Source organism: Typopeltis vanoorti, chromosome 16 (assembly GCF_054136105.1).
Source record: "Typopeltis vanoorti isolate ZY-2024b chromosome 16, IOZ_Tvanoo_1.0, whole genome shotgun sequence".
In the NCBI taxonomy this organism is placed as follows: domain Eukaryota; kingdom Metazoa; phylum Arthropoda; class Arachnida; order Uropygi; family Thelyphonidae; genus Typopeltis; species Typopeltis vanoorti.
In genome coordinates this window covers 54050983-54071444 of record NC_143564.1, presented here as the reverse complement: position 1 = coordinate 54071444, position 20462 = coordinate 54050983, and the positions used below count along the sequence as shown (strand labels likewise).

Sequence of the window (20462 nt, the reverse complement as noted above, 5' to 3'; positions counted from 1 at the left end):
GAAATAAATGCAAAAATATTATCAGAGATATTGCTATTTGGTGAATGAGTACTGAATACCTAGCAGACCTAGAATGTTGGAAGTTTTTTTTCCCACTTGGTTAGACTATAAATTATACATTTATTTTAATCCTTTATCCAAGTGTAAGAGAACAAAGTTTGCACCTGAAGTATCTTCAGAACTAGGGCAACTCATGGCAAAGGTAGACTAAGTTCTGATCACTTTCCTTAGTATCCCATAATGCAAAGCACATCTCCTTGCGGACATGTATAATGCTATTCATTTATGGGAAGGATCACTACCCAAACCAGTTTCGACCTTTATTGAGGTCTCTTCAGTGGGAGCCAGACCCAGAGGTGATACCAAGATTGTAGCAATGCAGAACTCATATTTCCATATGCCAGTTGCCAAAAGGTGCCACACCTTATTATTAAATTACTCTGGATTAGAGAAGGATGTTGGAAGTTTTTTTTCCTTCCACTTGGTTAGACTATAAATTATATATTTAGTTTAATCCTTTATCCAAGTGTAAGCAAACAGAGTTTGTGCCTGAAGTATCTTGAGGACTAGGGCAACTTGTAGCAAAGGTAGACTAAGTTCTGATCACTTTCCTTAGTATCCCATAATGCAAAGCACATTTCCTTGCAGACATGTATAATGTTATGCATTATGGGAAGGCATTATGAGTTCTACATTGCTTCAACCGTGGTATTACCTCTGGGTTGGCTCTCACTGAAGAGACTTCAATAAAGGTCGAAACCGGTCTGGGTAGTGACCCTTTCCATAATGCATAGCATTATACATGTCTGTAAGTAGATGTGCTTTGCATTATGGGCTACTAAGGAAACTGATCAGAACTTAGTCCACCTTTGCCACAAGTTTCCCTAGTCCTGAAGATACTTCAGGCGCAAACTTTGTTTGCTTAGACTTGGATAAAGGATTAATCTAAATATATAATTTATAGCACACCTACAATATTCACCCCTGGTTAGTAGGTTGTTTTGTTCTAACTAGAGTGTATGATAAAAGTAAATAAAACAGGGATGTTGGAGACAGTGAAATTTCATTAGTTTTGTTGTTTGTTTAAAGAGATATTATAGAAAACAACGTTAGCATCAGTATAATCATTTAAAGCCACAGGTTTTTTAATGCTTTTGTGTGGGAGTGTCTTGATGTGGCTTAGCTTAGTGTTTTTGCCAGTTTATATCTAGGACAATCATCACTGTTGAATCTTGGTTCCAGCAAGGTATTTTGGTTGTATTGATGCCTATAAAGCTGGTAGGGTCCATGATTCTGTACATAGTAAATTTATAAGATTGTTGTGCGTATTTTTGATATTTATGTTCATATGTGTATGCTTAGCCATCTGTAGGTTACCTCCAAAGGTGATCATAGGTCATAAAATCTATAACAAAGGTGCTGTGTGTGTGGTCAGGCAGAAAGAAATCTGTGGATGTATCTTGGGCAGTTTGGAGTTTAATCTTTGGGAAAAACAGAGCAAAAGTTTGATAAGTTCTAAGTTAAGCTTGAAACTTATCAGCTATGTATGTATGTTGACCAGCAACTGTTAGTATTTTTATTTTTTAGAAGTCAGAGGAATGATGGTTGCCAATTCAGTATAACTGCAAGGTGAATTGTGCCGTGTAACAAGTCACACATTTGTAGCTGGTAGAAATTGGAGAAATATGATGTTCCCAAGTCAGTGCAACTGTGTCGAGGTGAAATGGCTGTGAGAAAGGAACCGACAGAGTTTGAAAAAGGCATTGTGATAGGATGTATTGTTGTTGGCATGTCTGTTCAGCAAACTGTTGACAAATTGGACCATCCCAGGTTAAGTGATAGCATACTGAGATGGAATGCAGGGAGTCAACTGCAAGGTTACCCCAGTAGACAACTCATCGCACTTACCAAATGTAACTATAGGGTGCTACAAAGGATGATGTGTAAAAAAAAAGTGCCATTCATCAGTCCACATGTTGAATGCAAAGTTCCAGGCATTGACTGGAACATGAATCTGCACATAAACATTCAGAAAACTGAGGCTTACATAATGGGTTTCCATGGTAGGATCACAATATGCATGCCCTCACATTACCCGAACCAAAATGCAGCATCATCTTCAGTAGTGCCAAAAGTGTGCATAGCAGGGACGTGGAAGCTTGGAAAGCTCTGTTATGTAACAATGAATCGCATTACACCCTGTACCAAGAAAATTGATGGATGTCCGTGAACATCTCTTACCAGAGTGCGTAATCCCAACTCTGAAATTCGGAGCTGGTGGCATGATGGTATGGTTCTGTTTTTCTTGGTTTGGAGTTGGACTTATATTTGTGGTGCCACAAACATTGAGCTTGAGAGGTATCTGGACATTCTGGACAATGCAGCGCTTCCTACTTTGTGGAAATAGACCATTGTCTATACCTGGAACAATATACTATAGGTTTTATTCTGATTCACAGAATAACTACTTTTTCATGTTGTCTTTGTACTATTTTTTTTACCCAAACCCAGAAACCCTGCTCTAGATACCAGCCATACAACTTCTTTCAACCACTTCAGATCTTTAATAAGAAGAGTGATGGTGTCACACCTCACAGTAAAATTATTGCCCACCTGAAGACTATCACAGATAACTATGCCCATGGTAGGATTTGAACCTGCAGCCTGTTTGTTGGAGAGCAGGTACATTAATTAGTCAACCACCCAGGCTGATCAGCTTGAATTCTGAACAAACTGTAGACTAGTAGTTTGTGACTCAGTTGAGCAACTGCATTCTGTGTTGGAAACTAAATATCCAAACTACGTACACATTAAGATGGTACAGCGTGATTATTAAATACTTAAGGAATTGACAGTGTATACTAGAAATATAAATTAAATTAAACTTTAATATATACTTTCCAATATTTCGGCAATGTCACGTTGCCATCTTCATGGGAACTTAAGATAAAGACACGTACATGCAAGTACTACACAACAGCAAATGAGAAAGAAATGAGGAAGCTATCGTTTTCCTAAGGTCCTAATGGTGCCCCCTAGCAGGCTGTATTAGGTTCTTGGCCTTTGGGCTGAAGTTCTCCTGGTGTATGTTTCCCAAATTTGGGGCAGTCTCATGCATCCAAATTTGTTAAGGTTTGGCATGTTCCTAAGGGCTGAGTCTGATTCCATGAATAGTCTTTCATATTTGAACTTGCTGCAGTGTATTACTGTGGCTTTCTTCCACCTTATTCTGTGGCGAGTATCCAGAGCATGGTCCGTAAACCCAGAGTGGCTGTACTGGAGAAATCTGATGTAGTCCTTGTCTTCTGAGATTCTGATATTTGCTGTCCTGCCTGTTTGGCCAAAATAGGACAATTTACATTTGCAAGGGACCTGGTATACACCAGGTAGGACTAGGAGAAGTGGTTGGTCTTTAGTGGAGCAGATAAGGGATGCCAATTTTCTATATGCCACTTCTCATCATCATTCTCAAAAGTTTAGCAGCATTATCAAATCCTTAGTTCACTGTATGCGTTCCACCAAAGTTTTTTTTCATCACGTTAAATCAGAATTTCTCTAATGGTGAGAAGGGTGCAACTTAAATCTCATTTTTAAGAGAACTTTATAATAAAATAATGCATTTATGTGGATTTCTGTTTGTCAAGGGAATATTACATAAAACTGTTCAAGCTTCTCCACTGTTAACCTTCAGATCTCCTTTCACACTATTCACAAGTTAGCAATGCTTTTATGATATCTGAAAGATCATTTTTTTCCCCTTTATCTCATCTGGGAATATATCTGATTCCTTACTGTTGCAACTTTACATGTTATGGGCAGATGTAGATCTACCATGCTAAATTTAATAATTTGTTTTATATTTTTGTGAATTAAATAAATTAGATTTTGCATGCTATATCTTCCAGACAGTCCTTTGGCAAAAGATTACATGAAAGCTGTTATTTAATATAAAGAAAGCTGAGAAGTTCTGGTTTATTAGGCTTGATTTAAAGTTTGACTATCTCAAACTTTTTCAGTTTTGGAAGGTTTTCACTAAATTCACCTTGCCATTGTAGATGTTTTTTTAGCAGATTAAATGCTTTCCATGTTTTGACTGATGGCATACAGAACTAACTCTCCTCTTGTAACATCTCTTATTTGTTGTGCTTTTTCATTTTTGTCATTCTGTTCTTTCAATTCATTAGTTATAATGACAATGGCCATGAGACAAATTCTGTAGCTATAATAAACATTTGTATAAGTTTTCCTTTTGTAATTTTTAATATAATTAAAACAGTTTTTTAACTATATTCAGATGACAGTATGACAGATGAAAGCTACAAGACTAATTAACAATTTAAATAATTGCTGTGACAAATTTGGAATGAAAATAAGCAGTAAAACAGAAAATATCAGTAGTCCTAGTATTAAACCTATAGAAAAAATTATGCAATTTGATTGTGCAAAATATGCAAAATCAAGCAAGGCTGAAATGGTATGGAGCCAGTTAAAGAAATTTAATTTAGCACAGCAGAGAAATCTACCAGATAATAGTATACAAGGTAGTGTGTTCAAACTAATTGTACCATGCCTTGCTACCCTGGTTGATTATGGGGATACTAAGGTAATTGATGTGAGGTCATTGTCCTCTATATACAAGTAGCCCTGACATGAAGATACTTCTTGAGCAAACTACGTTTGTTATACTTGGATAGAGGATTAAACCAAGAATGTAATTTCTTGGCATCTTTAATTTATAACCCACTCTCCAGTCACACAAGCTGTAGGTTCAAATACTGCCATGGGCATGGGTGATTGTCTTTAGGATGGGAAAGGAACTACATTGTTTTCTCACTGTGAGACCACTGTCCCACTTATTAGAATCCTAGTGGCTTGAAAAAGTTCCATGTTTACCATCTAAAAAATAAATAAAAATAAAAATTATATGAAAGAACTTCTTAGCATGCCTACAGTACTGATGCACTGTAAGTTTATAGCCTTTTGTGAGTAGGAGTCTCATAAAAAATAAAAATAAATGCATAGTAACAGAGAATGTCATGCTAGCATCAACATTAAGTAATCCTAAGACAAGATACTTTACGTCTTTTTCATATGAAAGTATACACCAATTTAATTCATATGTAATTGTTAACTTGACATTCTTTCTTTGTATTTTATAATAGAGTATAGAGCTAGAAACAAGAATAAAGAATTTGACACAAGAACGTGATCAACTGTTGGGAAAAGTGCATCTAATAACTAGCAATGGTTATCGTATAGAGAAGCAATATTGTGTTCTTCAAAATCGTTATGAGAAACTGAAAAAAGAACTTGCAACAAACTGTGAGACTAGTGGAAGTGGTCTTGATTCAGAGATTAAAGTATGTTACCATATGTTTTATTCTATTAATGGTCTCTGTTAATGGATTTTGTTTGACTTATAACCAGCCACTTTAGGTTGATATTATTATTATCTCGAGCAACTCCAAGGAGTCGACAGACTCATCGAGGGAAGCCCTAACATCATGTCAAGAACAACTATTCGACATTCACACAGTATCTATCATACCTCACCTTGAACTCATTCATGGTCATAGCACCCACAACAGACTCTGGCAGCTTATTCCACTCATTCACCACTCTCCAAGAAAAAAACCTAGTTCTAACACCCATGCTAACTGCACTCTTGCCCAGCTTCCATGTATGGCCCTAGTCCTCCCACCACCAATCCTATTCTCAAAAACATCTTCTAGATTAATCCTATAGAAACCCTTCAGTAATTTGAAGGTCTCAATCATATCACCCCTTTTCCGCCTATCAACCAATTTTTGCAACCCACAAATCTTCAACATGTTCTCATAAGGTTCATTCCGCAGACCTGCTATCATCTTGGTCACTCACCTCTGAATCCTCTCCACCTCCTCCCCATCAAGAGAAACCCTGGTGTCCATATCTGGGCACAGTAGTCTAGATGGGGTCTTATCAAGGCTCGATGTAGAGGAACAATGACTTGTTTGTCTCTGCTTGTTAAAGTATTTTTCAGCAACCAAGTGATTTGATGAGCTGTTTTGGCCACTTTTGCAACGTGCCCCCTAAACTTCAACTCCCTATCCACCAACACTCCCAAATCCCTGGCCTCATCAATCTCCTGGAGTACAGTTCCACCAATCTGATATACTGCTGCTAATCTTTTTCACTCCAAAATGCATAACTTCACTTTGCCACATTAAATTGGCATCCATTTTCCCTAGCTTAGTCCTCCAAACTATCCAAATCATCCTGCAAAATTTTGACATCCTGTGCACTCACAATTGCTCTACCCAACTTTGCATCATCAGCAAACAAGTGAACACTTCCTCTCAGATCCTTTCCTATATCGTTAATGAACAAATTGAAAAGTAGTAGTTCAAGAACAGAACCCTGCAGCACACCACTAGTCAGAAGCTGTCTTTTGGACTCCACTCCTGAATAAACCGCTCTCTGGTATCTCTCCATCAACCACCCTCCTATCCATCTCACCAACCCTATATCCATCCCCATCTGCTCCAGTTTACTGATCACAGTAACATGGTATCCTGTCAAAGGCCTTGGCAAGGTCCAGTAGAATCACTGTAAACCATTATCCTTATCCAGTTCAGCCATCACTGTGTTATAAAACGTGAGCAAGTTACTGAGGCATGATCTACCCTTCACAAAACCATGTTGTCCCCCATACAGTATCCAATTTTCATCTATCCAGTCCTGTATTCTTCTCTTGACTAATTTCTCCATTCAGTTAATTATAATTTTATTATATTGCTGTAACACTGACATTGATATATATATATTTTTGATATATTGACATTGAAATATACAGTGGATTCTGGTTAATTGTTACACATTGGGACTAGAACACTTTGTCCCAGTTATGTGAAATTTTATGGAAAAAGCTAAAATATCATAAAAAGTTAAAAATGTTTAAAAATAGTATTTAAAAAAAAAAACTAAATGTACACATGTGTCAGCATCCCTAAAGAGGTTAATTATATGTAAGTATCTATCAAAGAAGCATATTTTCCCATAACAATTATTTTGGAGAAATTTATCAAGTGTATCCTAACATATTTCCTTTCTAGACTGCAACGGATCAAAAAAATCAGCACAGGTATTTAATTTGGATAAAGGGCTGCCTTCTTGCATAAAGTAGCATCACTATTCAGCAATAAATTTTCTGGCTTCCTGGTTATGTTCAGATGTGTCATCCTCATTACTTTCCTTGTCTTCTGGTGTCTTTAGGTGTTTTTTTGCAATTTGTTTGACAATTGCATCCTCACAATATTCATTTTCATTGTAACATTGAAGGCTATTGTCAGTGCATAAAAACTCTTTGTAGTTTCTGACTTGTTGCAATTCCATAATATTTCATTTTTGTTATCAGTGGCATTTCCTGGTATGAATTCTTAAAAGCACAATGAGCAATTGTGTTTGAATTGTTTTGCTGCTTATTTCTCACCAACTATCTGCATCAAATTGTGCTGCCTGTAAAATGGTAACCTTTACGCTGATTTCTTTGGTCATTGAAGATGACGTCAGTAGATTTTCTTCAATTGTTTCAAGGATGTATGTAGTGTACCAACTTTCTGCAATACAACGTGTTAACATTTTTAATGATTTATGATTCCCATGTCCAATGGCTGTACCAGGGACATAGTGTTAGCAGGAAGAAATTAAAGTTGAATGTTTTTCAACCAATTTAATTGAGGGTGTGCTACACAGTTGTCCAGCAGCAGAAGAAATTTTCTTGCATTTCAAAATGCAAGAAAATTGCAATTCTGCATCCTAATTCATTAGCCATTCCTGAAAAATAACAGAAGTCATCCATGCATTCTTGTTGGCATAATACAGAACTGGCAAACTACCCATTATAAGTCCTGTAAAACATTGAGGCTTGGCACTTTTTCCAATAATCGACAGCTTCTTTCTTCACTTCCCAACATGTTACAGCAGCACAACATGATAATGCGATCCATTGCTTTTTTTTTAAACCTGAAAGCTCTGCAAGTTTATAGCTCAGTGAACAATCTGGTGTAGCATGGTAAAACAGACCTGTTTTGTTACCATAATAGATTTAATCAGGACTAAACTTCTGCAGAAATTCTGGTAGTTTAGTTGATTTTCAATGTTCAGTACTCACAGTATCAGCACTGTCCTTCTCACCATGTGCCTTCTTAAAATTTATTTAATGTCTGATTTTACATGCAATAACCAACATCTGTAGCTTTAAAGCTCACATGACCCAGCTTTCTAGCTAACTCCTTCTGATTTGTTTTTAACATTTGACCATTAATACACATGCCTCATCCAGTTACAATAAAGAACTATTGATTGAGAGCCTCCTCAACATCTGGATCCTTTACTTCCTTTTTTGGGATTATTCTCTGTTGTCCATTCTTCTCGCAATTGTCTTACTGGTGTAATGTGTGATTGTAGATTTTGGAACACCAGTTATCTCTGCCAGCTAACGATGGCTGGTGTTAGACAGTTGGCTTTTTATTTTGTCAAGTAAGGTGATTTTATTTGCTAATGTTAGATTTTTCCTTGGCATCTTGAGGGGGGGGGGGGCTTATAAAAACAATTAAATTGTTACACTTTTTACTAAAAAAAAATGACCATGCACCCCTGCTTTAATCAAACGTACGGTACCTAGCAGTTGCTTTGGAATTGTTGCACTGTCAAAATACACACATCCTCTTTACTCTGTATCCTGGCACTGACTGACAGCAACACTCTTTATGCAATTCACTGCATGTGCACCATCTACAGCGACTGCCCCTGATAAAGAGGCAAAGTTGCCCAAAAAAGCGAAACAACCTTGGGCTATATTCTTGATTGGTATCCGTTCTTCAATATTTATCTCAAATAAACAGCTGCTCCAATTAACTGGAATCTACTGCATATATTATTGCTAGTCTTTGCATAGAGATTCAAGATGATACCCTATGGAGCTCTACTACATAAATTGGGATGGATATGAAGCAGTGGGTTTGATTGGCTGATGGAGAAATATCAAAGAATAATATATGGGGATTCGATTCAGTGAGAAGTTGGGTGACTGTCAATGTACCACGTCTCCTACTGCTTATTTTATACATCAATGATATGGTATGGTGCAAAAAACATAGTACTTAACTTCAACACCATCTTCAGTTCATGCACTATGAGATGCCGTTCGACTGCATGCACACTAATAGAAGAGCACGTGTAGAGTCTATGCCATTACATTTAGCTCTAGCAATGATATTGACATTGGAAGAAAAGACGTTTCTTGTTGAGCAATATTTTCATTCATATGGAGTTGGTAGAACAAATGGTCCAAACCTAAGACGTGTTTGTGAGTAGTTTGTTCGTTGTATCTGCAAGCATGCTCCCAAGCAATAGTGTCATTGTTGCCTTGATTGAGAGGTTCTGACACTCCCGGTACAGACCTAAATTCAAACCTGAATTTGTCCAAGAAAAACCTCTTCATAGCAAGAAGGTCATAATTGAAGAGGCATAATTGGGCCCTACTTCATTGAAGAGGGCAGTGTAACCATGACCTTGAATAGCGAATGCTACATTGAGAATGTGTTGGTTCTGTTCACCGAGGATTTGCATAGGATGTGTTGTGCAAAAAACATTCCATTTCGTGCACAGGTATTACAACAGGATGGCTCTAGAACCACGTGACATCATGCATCACATGGTTCTAGAGCCTATTTATCACAAAACTTCCCAGGTGGCTCATTTTGAAGCTCACAGAATTCCCATACCCTTCACGTTCTTCTGATCTCACATCACTTCGAAATCTGTCTTGAAAAACAAGGTTTTTCAAGACAGGTTTCGAGCACATAATCTATTGTTATTAATGATTTATTTGACCAGGATTCCACTGATAGTTGTGGATGTATATAAATCATCATGTGTAAACATATATTTCTTTGTTAATAAACGCATTTACTCCATAACATATCATTATAGTTATTCAGTATTGTTTTTCATACTGTATAAGAAATGGTTTAAGTAAAAATATTACGTTTTTTGCCAATGATGCAAAGCTAGGAAGAGCAGTAGTCAATGAAGATTATGTAGAAAACCTGCTGAATGACTCAAATAGTCCAACAGTATGGGTAAAGGATAACAGCTGTCAGTTAAAAGTGGGCAAGTGTAAAGTCATACATTTTGAGATGAAGATATCACATACTATGTAATTGATGGAACTGGACTACAGGAAATTGATGAGGCCAATGGATTTTGGGATTATTGTGGAAACAGGGAGTTGAAGTTTATAGGACATATTGCAAAGGTGGCCAAGTTAACACATCAGAATACTTGGAAGCTGAAGAACACACTAACAAGCAGAAACATTCTCCTTTATAAGCTTTTAATAAGGGAGCATCTAGATTACTGCAGTTAGTGGTTATTTGATTTCCTGGAGGAAACCAAGATTATGACAGGTCTATGAAATGCTTCCTATTGAAGATCTATGGATTACAAAGGCTACTTGACAGGCACCAAAAATGGGTAATAAAACATAAATTATTAAAGAGGTTTTATAGAATTGACACCAAAGACTTTTTCACTAAATGGCAGGAATAGAGAGAAGTGGTCACTTCAGAAGTTATGTGAGAATGTGGTTAGCAAGTGCTTTAGGACTACATTTTTTGTTTGGAGGGTGGTGAGTTGGTGGAATAGGTTGCCAGAGGTATTTATGAGTGCTTTGTTGGTGAACAAGTTCAAGGAGAAACATGAGTATTGCAGTGAATAATGGTTAGGGAAAGCCTTCTGCGACGAGGCTTTGACTCCACGGAGATGCCTAATAAAATAATTTTATAAGTTCCAAATATCCATACTGGGATTGTGCTGTCATGGATCCACCACATCTTTTTATTTAATTACACTAGCTTCTTGAATATCGAATTTGCTGATAAAAAAAACCTATTAAAATGGTGACTTCAGATAGTCTGGAATCATGTTTAGTATTATGTGCAGTTCACAAGCTTATAGTTATAATATTCATTAGCATTTTTGATGATCACTATAAAGTTTCCTTCTACTTTTGAAAATCCAAAGGAAACTTATTTTTGTGTATGTGTATGATTTAAATAAATCATAAGATAAATAATAAAATAAAGTGTAAGATTATGCGCCTCAGGTTGAAAAGATCACATACTGTGTATTACATTGATCATACTGGATTGCAGGAAATGGATGAGATTAGGGATTTGATAGTGATGATAGAATTGAAGTTCAGAAGGAATATTGCAAAAGTTTAAAGTGGTAGAAAGATTAGTGATGAAAATGGTGACAGGTATGTGAAATGCTACATGTACAGGTTGGAGGGTGCATGTGTGTAGTTGCAAAGCTTTTAGTTGGTAGGCAGACAGAAAAGAGGCAACCTGATAGTAACATTTAAGTTACTAAAGGATGTTCTCTAAGATTGAGACAAAAGAAATTTTCAATACATGATGTGGGGGGAGAGAATTAGTCACCACTGGAGGATGTCTCCAAGAAAACTACATTGTTTTCTTGGAGATGAATGGATTGCCAGATGTAGTTGTGGTTGCCCTGACAGTGATTGAGTTTGAAGAAAGATATAAGTATATTATGCAAATAATGTTATTGTAGGCAGGGCCGGCCATCTTGGGGGTGCAGTAGGTGCAATGCACCCGGACCCCACGATCGAGTGGGCACAGTTGGTACACATTTGCGAAAACGTATTATATTTCGAATGTGTTTTTTTTGTTTTCCTGTGCCAAAATCATTTGCAGGTATGAGGTTTTACAATACGTTTATTTCGAATCCTTTAATTTTTACCTTTGAAAAATATTTTAGGGCCCCCAAAAGGTTTCTTGCACCCGGGTCCCTTTATAGAGAAGGCTGGTCCTGATTGTAGGTCTACCATGATGAGGCTTCTGACATGCTTTAGTCACTATGGACTATTAATACATCTTCTTGAAGGACATTATTTGTCTCAGATTCACATTTAATATTGATCTCTTCTAGCAAGATATGAATTTTTGAGTTGTTAGTGGTTTTTGTAAAATTCATTTCAAGTTAAGTCTCACCAGTTTGCTTGTTGTTGTTCATTTATCATTTTCATTAATTAATTCAATGGGGTCTTCTGAGACCAATATCATCAGCAAAGATTTCTTAGTTTCTTTCCTAAGATATTAAAACCCTTGGTGGTCCATTCAAGTTTCTGAATGCTTGCTCAATGTAATTGTAATAATTCTAGGCCTAGTTGGGTCACATTATTTAATACCTTTATTAATCAGGGAGAAAACTCCCTTTTTTTCTATGCAACTGCTTGACTTTTACATAAATAGCTTGGATGAGTTTGATATATTTAATATTCATACCTTGTTCCTGATCCATTTATTTTGGATTTTGTTAAGGCAAGTTTGAATAGTGCATGTAGCTAATCTGATTTGTATAAAAGTTAAATTTATTATCTCAGCCATCTGGCAGGTTGTATTTTGAACTAGAATATAATCCCATTCAATTAGTGAGTTATTTGGGGAACACCATGTCCATTCTCCTTTAGGTTCTCTCTTGAAGAAGGAATTTGTCATTCTCAGGGATTTACTTATTGCAAACTGAATTAACTTTTCTGTTCTGAAGTTTTGAGATCCAAATTCATATTATGCAAACAATATAATGCCTATTGAGGCATCAAAATATCCCATAACCACTAATTGAGTGTGGTTGTCTTCATTTATTGCAACATCTATAATGGTATTAAGTCATCAACTTCATTATCATTATGAGTGCTTGTTGGTGCACACACCTAAATCATGGTCATTTAGGTCATTAATGTATCCTCAGATCTTTTAATTTTCAAAGAGGCTATGTATTTAAAGTACCCCTTAAGTTCTATTATGTTCAGTTTCATTTCTGTTTGATCAAGAATCCACACTAGTGAGGCTTGGATTCCCCATTATGACTGATCGTGTTTTTTTTTTTTCTCTTCAAGTCCTCTCTGAGTTGCTTCATTTTCTGCATGGCCTAGGATGTCCCATTTCACTGTTTCATGTGCTTTGTCCAGCTCTTGTAGTTTCTGGCATCTGTTATGAATGTTCTGACACAAATATTTTTGAAGTTTTTGCCTTTGCAATTTTATGTAATCATTTTCTCTGTGTATGTGAGTTTGGAAACATAGTTTTCATGGCAGGCCCTCTGCCTAAGTCATTCATGTGATCCTTGTGATCTCAGGCAATTTCTGAGCCAGTGTAAGAGAATTTGTTTCTTGGCTTTGTGCAGGGAGGCGGGACTACTCTCCCATGGCAATCCAGTCCATCCTTGTTGGGAGTAGGGCTCAATCTAGTTGCATATCTTTTGACCAGTCTGGCTAAGTGGTCCAACCAAGACTTAAGCTACTACAGTACAGCTCTCCAGATCACTGGGAAACACAAACCTCCTCATCATGATAAAGTGGTGGTCCATGATGATGCTCTACTGGATTAAGACTTTTCAGATATATCATGATAATCAGATTGTCATTAAATGCTAACAAATTAAAGCATATGTGTGAATAAGAATTGAAAAGGACAACTACCCTATTTTAGCATTATCAGTTGAGGGGTTACTGCTTGTTATGGACATGTTCAGCTATTAAATACTTTGACTATACTCAAAAAAGTGTCTGTTCAAAACAAAAACTATTTTTTGTAAATATGGACAAATATTTTGTATATAGAATATTTTGTTTTGTTTTGCTGCTTTGTATTATTATATTGCATTTAAAATGTCTTTAATACTCCCTGTACTGTAGATTTTACAAGAGCAGCTGATAGGTAAAGATGCTGAACTGGAAGACAGCAAGAAAAAGTTAGCAGAATTAATTCTGAATCATGAAGAAATTACTAAAGAGTTAGAGAAATCTAAAACAGACTGTAAGAATTATCATATAATGGCAAAAGCTTACAAAAGTCAATTACAAAAGGAAAGATTACAAAATACATCTGCAAAGGCCACTGATACATCACTCTGTAGTGTTCTTAATAATCAGAGCACAAATTCAGATCTAGCTATTCAAAAATGCTCAACAGAAATGAAAACAAGCAAAGATTTAATTGACAATGTTAATAATGAAGAAGGTAAGTTATATTGATAGGTGAAATGAAATTACAATCAAATCTCACTAGAGTCAACCTATAAGGACAAAAAAAAAAAAAAAAAGTTTTCTAGTGGATGGTTTTGCTATAGTGAGTTTGTTTTGCCATAACAGTGATGCTATAAGATTTAACTAGAATTTTTCACTCTGTTAAGAGTTTCTGAATTAAGTGAGTTTGCTATAGTGAGAGCTGGTTGTAATTATATGAACAGAGTACACAATTGCTTATCTCATATAAGTTGAATTATGAATGTGTGCATGCTGTAAAGAACTATAATAAGTAACATTTCTTATTTATTAAACCTGTTAGGTTTGGTCTCATTTTTAGGACATTGAGTACAAAATATCTAAGCATACATATACAAAGATTGTATATAGATTAATTATTACTACAAGACAGAATCAAGTTATTTAAATATTCTGAACATTGCTGTTGTTGAAGTTGAGTTTACATTTCTGCTGGTTGTTATATCTGTAAATTAAAACTGGTTGATATTTAGGTATTTTAAAGTAATCACAGACTGCATGAATTCCAATATTCTTTTCTTTTCATGACACTGTAATGGTTTATTGTCATAATCAGATTTCATCAGAAATCTGATTATGACAATAAACTAAATTTTCCTAAAGTCCTGATGGTGCCCCATCAGGACTTTAGGAAAACAGTAGCTTCCTCGCTTTGTTTCTCATTTGCTGTTATGTAGTACTTGCATGCACCTGTTCTTTATTTTAAGTTCCCAAGAAGATGGCAATGTGACGTTGCTGAAATATCAGAAAGTATTTATTAAAGTTGTTTTAATTTATATTTCTAGTGTACGCTGTCAATTCCTTAATTATTAGTTATCAAGTTGTGTACTGAGGAAGCAATATTTTGAAAGGGGAAAAAAAGGTGTGCTCAGGGGTCTGTTTTATGGCCATTACTGTTTAACATGTATGTTAATGATATAATGGGAAGATTGGAATTGGGATATCTAGTTGTTTGCAGATGATGCAAAGTTGGGAAGAACTATGAGGAGTAGAGCAGATGTTGCAGCCTTACAAGAAGACTTGAATAGGTTGAGTGAATGGACACAGCAATAGGGATGCCAGTTCAGTGTCGAAGTTTTAAAATTTGGAAAACAAAGAAGGGATGGTGGGGATATATTGTTGGAGGCAGAGGAAATGAGAGATCTTGGAGTGATGGTGGATAAGGATCTAAAATTTAGAGGGCACTGTCAAAATTGTGAGGACAACACAAATTCTGGCAATGATGTGGTGGACACTGACTTGTAGATGCAAGGAGATTCTAGTTCTGTTGTATGTGGTGTCTTGATTAGACCACATATTCACTACTGGGCATAGATTTGCTACCTGGTTTTCAAAAAGATGAAGAGATATTCGAAAGGGTCTAGAGGCGATTGACTAAGGTAATTTCTGGTCTCTGGAATGTTGAGTATGAAAAAGGGTTTAGGAGATGCAATTTGCAGAGTCTAGTGGATAGATAGAAGAAAGATGATATGATAGAAATGTCCAAGTTGCTAAGAAGTTGTTTTATGATTAACGTTGAAGAGGTTTTTCATAAAATGGTGGGAGATGGGAGAGAGAAGACAAGAAGTCATCTCTGAAAGCTGTATAAGGAGGGCGTGAGCGAGGACTGAGATGCACGCTTAAGATTGCAATCAAGAGTTATGAATTATTTGAATGCCTTACCTGAGGGTGGTGTCTTCAGAGAAGTTTAATGTATTTAAGGCATGGTATAACGAGTTGTGTGTGTGTGACAAAGGTTGATGAGTCTTTGACTCAATGGGGTCATCATCATCATCATATTGTTGATATGATGGCACATATCAGCAATATGATGGATAATTGTGATGGTACTACATGAAAAAGTTACACCATTATTAACTTCTGATCAATAATTTTCCTCCAAATTAATCTGTTACCTATCAAGATTCCAATATTAACAAATCTTATATTTCTGTCTTTTAAAGCACTTTTTACTGTTTCAATCCATGTACATCTTGGTCTTTCTCTGGATCTTTTTCCTGCCAACCTGGCAAAGAACACTTGTTTTGCTAATCTTTCCTCCCCATTCCGTTTAAGTGATCATACTACCTGAGATTATCTCTCCTAACATATCCTGAATGCTAACAATGGTAAGTTCTTTCCCTAATATCTTCATTTTTGATGTGATTCTGTCACTGATGCCATGTGTTCACTCCATTAAGCTTTCTCAGAACTCTCATATCAGAGGTCTCCGGTCATTGATCAGGTGTTTTATTTCTATCTTAGCTCTTGGATCCATAAGTCAAAATTGGTTTGAACACTATCTTGTATATGGCTAATTTAATGTTTTGACTAATTTCTTTCTTATTCCATATAAATTTATTTAGCTGACTTCCTACTATACCAGCTTCACTAATTTGTTGTCTATTTCCATATTTAATTTACCATCTTCACTAAATATGGTGCCTAAATAGCTGAAATGTTTTACTCATTCTGTTGGTTCTCCATTCAGAATACAATTGATGTTTTCATTGTCTTTGTCTTTTTAATGCTGATTTTCATACCGCAGTTATTAAATTTGGTTAGGGAATCATGCTGACTTGTCCTGGATTTATTTAGGAGTATAACATCATCTGCATGAAGTAAAGAGCTGAAATTAACATATCCAAGAATTACCGAAATAAAGAGCCAAAAGGTTTCGCTTCGCAATGCAAAATTATACAAATTAAGTAGATATTGAATCCAACATTATTTCAAAGCCGAATATATATCAGGTTTCTACAGGGTGTCCCAAAATTCGCGCAAGATTTAAATTTAGCGCCATTTGTGTGGTAAAGTGTTGCCAATGAGAAAAAAAAAGACAGCGTGACTGCTGACAGTTCAGGGTTATTAAAAATGGAGCGCTACACGAAAGAACAACGCATTTTCATTGTTGAGCAATATTTTAAAAATAATGAAGGTTTGGCAGCTACAGTTCGCAATTTTCGTACAAAATATGGTCGGAATAGTGATTTAACTTCATCAACTGTGAAAAGATTAATTTAAAAATTCAAGGAAACTGGATCAATTAGTGATCTTATACACTCTGGCCATCTTTCAACAAGCCGTTCAACAGAAAACGTTGAAGCAGTTCGTGAGAGTCCAGGAACATCAATTCGGCACCGTGGTCTTGAATTGGGCATTTCGAGAAGCTCTCTACAGCGTATTCTCACGAAAGATTTGCATCTTTATGCTTACAAAGTTCAATTGACTCAAGCACTGAAGCCTACTGACCACACACAGCGAAAAGAGTTCATTGAATGGATTTTGGAACAACAACAAGTGGATGCTTATTTTTCAAACAAAATCATCTTCAGCGATGAGGCTCGTTTTCATCTTGATGGCTTCGTTAATCAACAAAATTGTCACATTTGGGGTTCAGAAAATCCACAAGTGATTGTTGAGAAACAAATGCATCCACAACGTGTCACTGTTTGGTGCGGATTTTGGGCTGGAGGCATCATCGGTCCATTCTTTTTCGAAAATGCAGCTGGTAAGGCAATAACAGTTAATGGTGCTCGCTATCGTGACATGATAATCTAGTTTTTTGTGCCTAAATTGCAAGATATGGATGTGGACGACATGTGGTTTCAACAAGACGGTGCCACATGCCATACAGCCTGAGAAACAATTCAATTACTGCATGAGTCATTTCTTGGTTGTGTAATTTCCCATTTTGGTGATCAGAATTGGCCACCCAGATCATGTGACTTAACACGTTGGACTTTTTTCTTTGGGGTTTTTTTGAAGTCTAAGGTTTATGCCAACAAGCCCACGACCACCCACGCCTTGAAGGAGGAAATTGAGCCCTGTATCAACGAAATTCAGCCGCGTTTATGCAAAACGGTCATGGAAAATTTTGACAAAAGAGTGCATATGTGCCAGCAAAGCCGTGGAGGCCATTTACCCGATATGCTATTCTATGCATAACCCTATACTGTATACTTTACGAATCAATAAGAAATTACAATTTTTAATTAAAAACCTGTGTTTTCTATCAAAATTACTTCTTGCGTGAATTTTGGGACACCCTGTATATATATCTATAGAAACTACAAGAGTTTCATGCTGAATATAGAAACTATAAAGTTTTGGCAGATTCAAGCGGAAGCAACCTTTCAGGACAGGGGCAACTGGTAAAGGTGGAGTAAGTTCTGATCACTTTCCTTAGTATTTCCATAATGCAAAGCACATCTCCTTGCAGACATGTGCTATGCATTATGGAAAGGGGGTTGCTACCCAGATCCCTTTACCACGAGTTGCCCATGTCCTGAAAGGTTGCTTATGCTTGGATCCGCCAAAACTTTATAGTTTCTATATTCAGCACGAAACTCTTGTAGTTTCTATATATTCGGTTTTGAAATAATGTTGGATTTAATATCTACTTAATTTGTATAATTTTGCATCACTGAAGTGAAGCCTTTTGGCCCTTTATTTCGGTAATTCTTGGTACCTTTAAGTTGTGATACCTTTTGGCAACTCATATCGGGAAAGTATGACTTCTGCATCACTTCAACCTGGGTATTTTACATCTGGGTCTGGCTCCCACTGACGAGACCTCAACAAAGGTGACAACTGGTCTGAGTAGTGACCCCATCCCATAATGCATAGCATCATACATGTCTGCAAGGAGATGTGCTTTGCATTATGGAGAATACTAAGGAAAGTGATCAGAACTTACTCCACCTTTACCACGAGTTGCCCCTGTCTTGGAAGGTTGCTTATGCTTGGATCCGCATTACAGAAGTATTATACATTGGATCCAATTACAGAAGTATTTCTCTCCTGAGTGTTTCCTGGTATGATTAAATCATACCAGGAACACTCAGGAGAGAAATACTTCTGTAATTCTTGCATTCTGTTTTTTATAGATGGTACTATGAGAGTTCTGCTTCAATCATCATAATTCGACCCCCTGATCAGGCCTTCTGAATTATGAAGTTAGCCACCGTAAAACTTTTATACCTCCATATTTGAGCATTTCTGGCCAAATTTCATCTATTCCTGCTGCCTTTTCGCATTTTAGGTTTTTGATGACTTTTTCTACTTCAAGTCTGGATATGTATTCCTGACTGCATTCCTGTTGGGAGTTTTCTACCGTCATGCTGACACTGCATGTTTTATTTAGCAGACTTTCAAAGTAATTACTGCAGGCATCTAGAATGTGTTTTCTTCAGTTTTAATGTTGCCTTTATTATCTCTTATTCTTTTTACAGTGCTTTTTCAATAGCCTCCAGAATATTTTGCCACCTTCCTGATATTTATTTTCTATGTTCTTACTAAAGTCTTTTCTTGACTTTTGTTTAGCTAGTTTTACACAGTGCTTCACTTTCTTACATTTTATTCTGTATTTTCTAAGAGCACAAGCTGACTTACTTGCCAGTAACTTTCGATATGCTTTCTTCTTTTCCTTGACTGCTTCTCTAACTTCTTCCATGGTGTTCTGATTTTTCTATCCTTATAGATAACCCACAACATACCCCTTTGGCTGAATCAATGAATGTTTTCTTCAGGATTTGCCATTGAATCTCCAGGGTTTAGTTCTTGTTTTCAAATTCTTTCATTTTTCTTAAATGATATTTATGTATTTGAGTCTACAGTTCACCTCTGAAAGCTGCTCAACTTTCATTCATTTTATAAATTTCTTACACACACACACACACACACTCTTCTTTTCAATATGACATTCAATTTTATTCTGCTCAAAACTAAATACTGATCACCTGCTATCTTAAATCCTCTGTATACTCTTGTGTCCTGAAGTAGTGGGAAAACATCACATCAACTATAACACGGCCTGTGACTAGTGGTGTGCCACAAGGATCTGTTCTTGGACCACTGCTGTTTAATTTGTTCATAAATGATATAGGAAATGATCTGAGAGGAACAGTACATTTGTTTGCGGATGATGTGAAGTTGGGTAGGGCAATAGTGAATGCAGATGACGTCAAAATTTTGCAGGATGATTTGGATAGATTGGAGGTCTGGGCTAAGGAGAATGGATGTCAGTTTAATGTGGCAAAATGTAAGGTTATGCATTTTGGGATGAAAAGATTGGCGGCAGTTTACTGCATTGGTGGAACCCTGCTCCAGGAAATTGATGAGGCACGAGATTTAGGAGTGTTGGTGGATAAGGAATTGAAATTTAGGGGACACATTGCAAAAGTGACCAAAATAGCTCATCAAATCACTTGGTTGCTGAAGAATACGTTGACAAGCAGGTTATTGTTCCTCTCTATCGAGCCTTGATAAGACCCCATCTAGACTACTGTGCTCAGATTTGGTCACCTAGGTTTCTTCTTGATGGGGAGGAGGTGGAGAGGATCCA

General features: G+C 36.5%; 1 protein-coding gene across 3 annotated transcripts in view; it reads left to right on the top strand.

Annotated features, from left to right (window-relative positions):
- Positions 1 to 20462, top strand: part of LOC150098027 (uncharacterized) — a 253275-nt gene that overhangs the window by 180835 nt on the left and 51978 nt on the right. For 2 of the 3 annotated variants that reach the window (XM_090406362.1, XM_090406361.1), the window contains 2 exons: positions 5163 to 5360; positions 13769 to 14093. In XM_090406362.1, the coding sequence (XP_090262488.1) occupies positions 5163 to 5360; positions 13769 to 14093 (523 nt within the window). The remainder of the gene's footprint in view (positions 1 to 5162; positions 5361 to 13768; positions 14094 to 20462) is intronic. The other variant, XM_090406363.1, reaches the window with a different exon arrangement.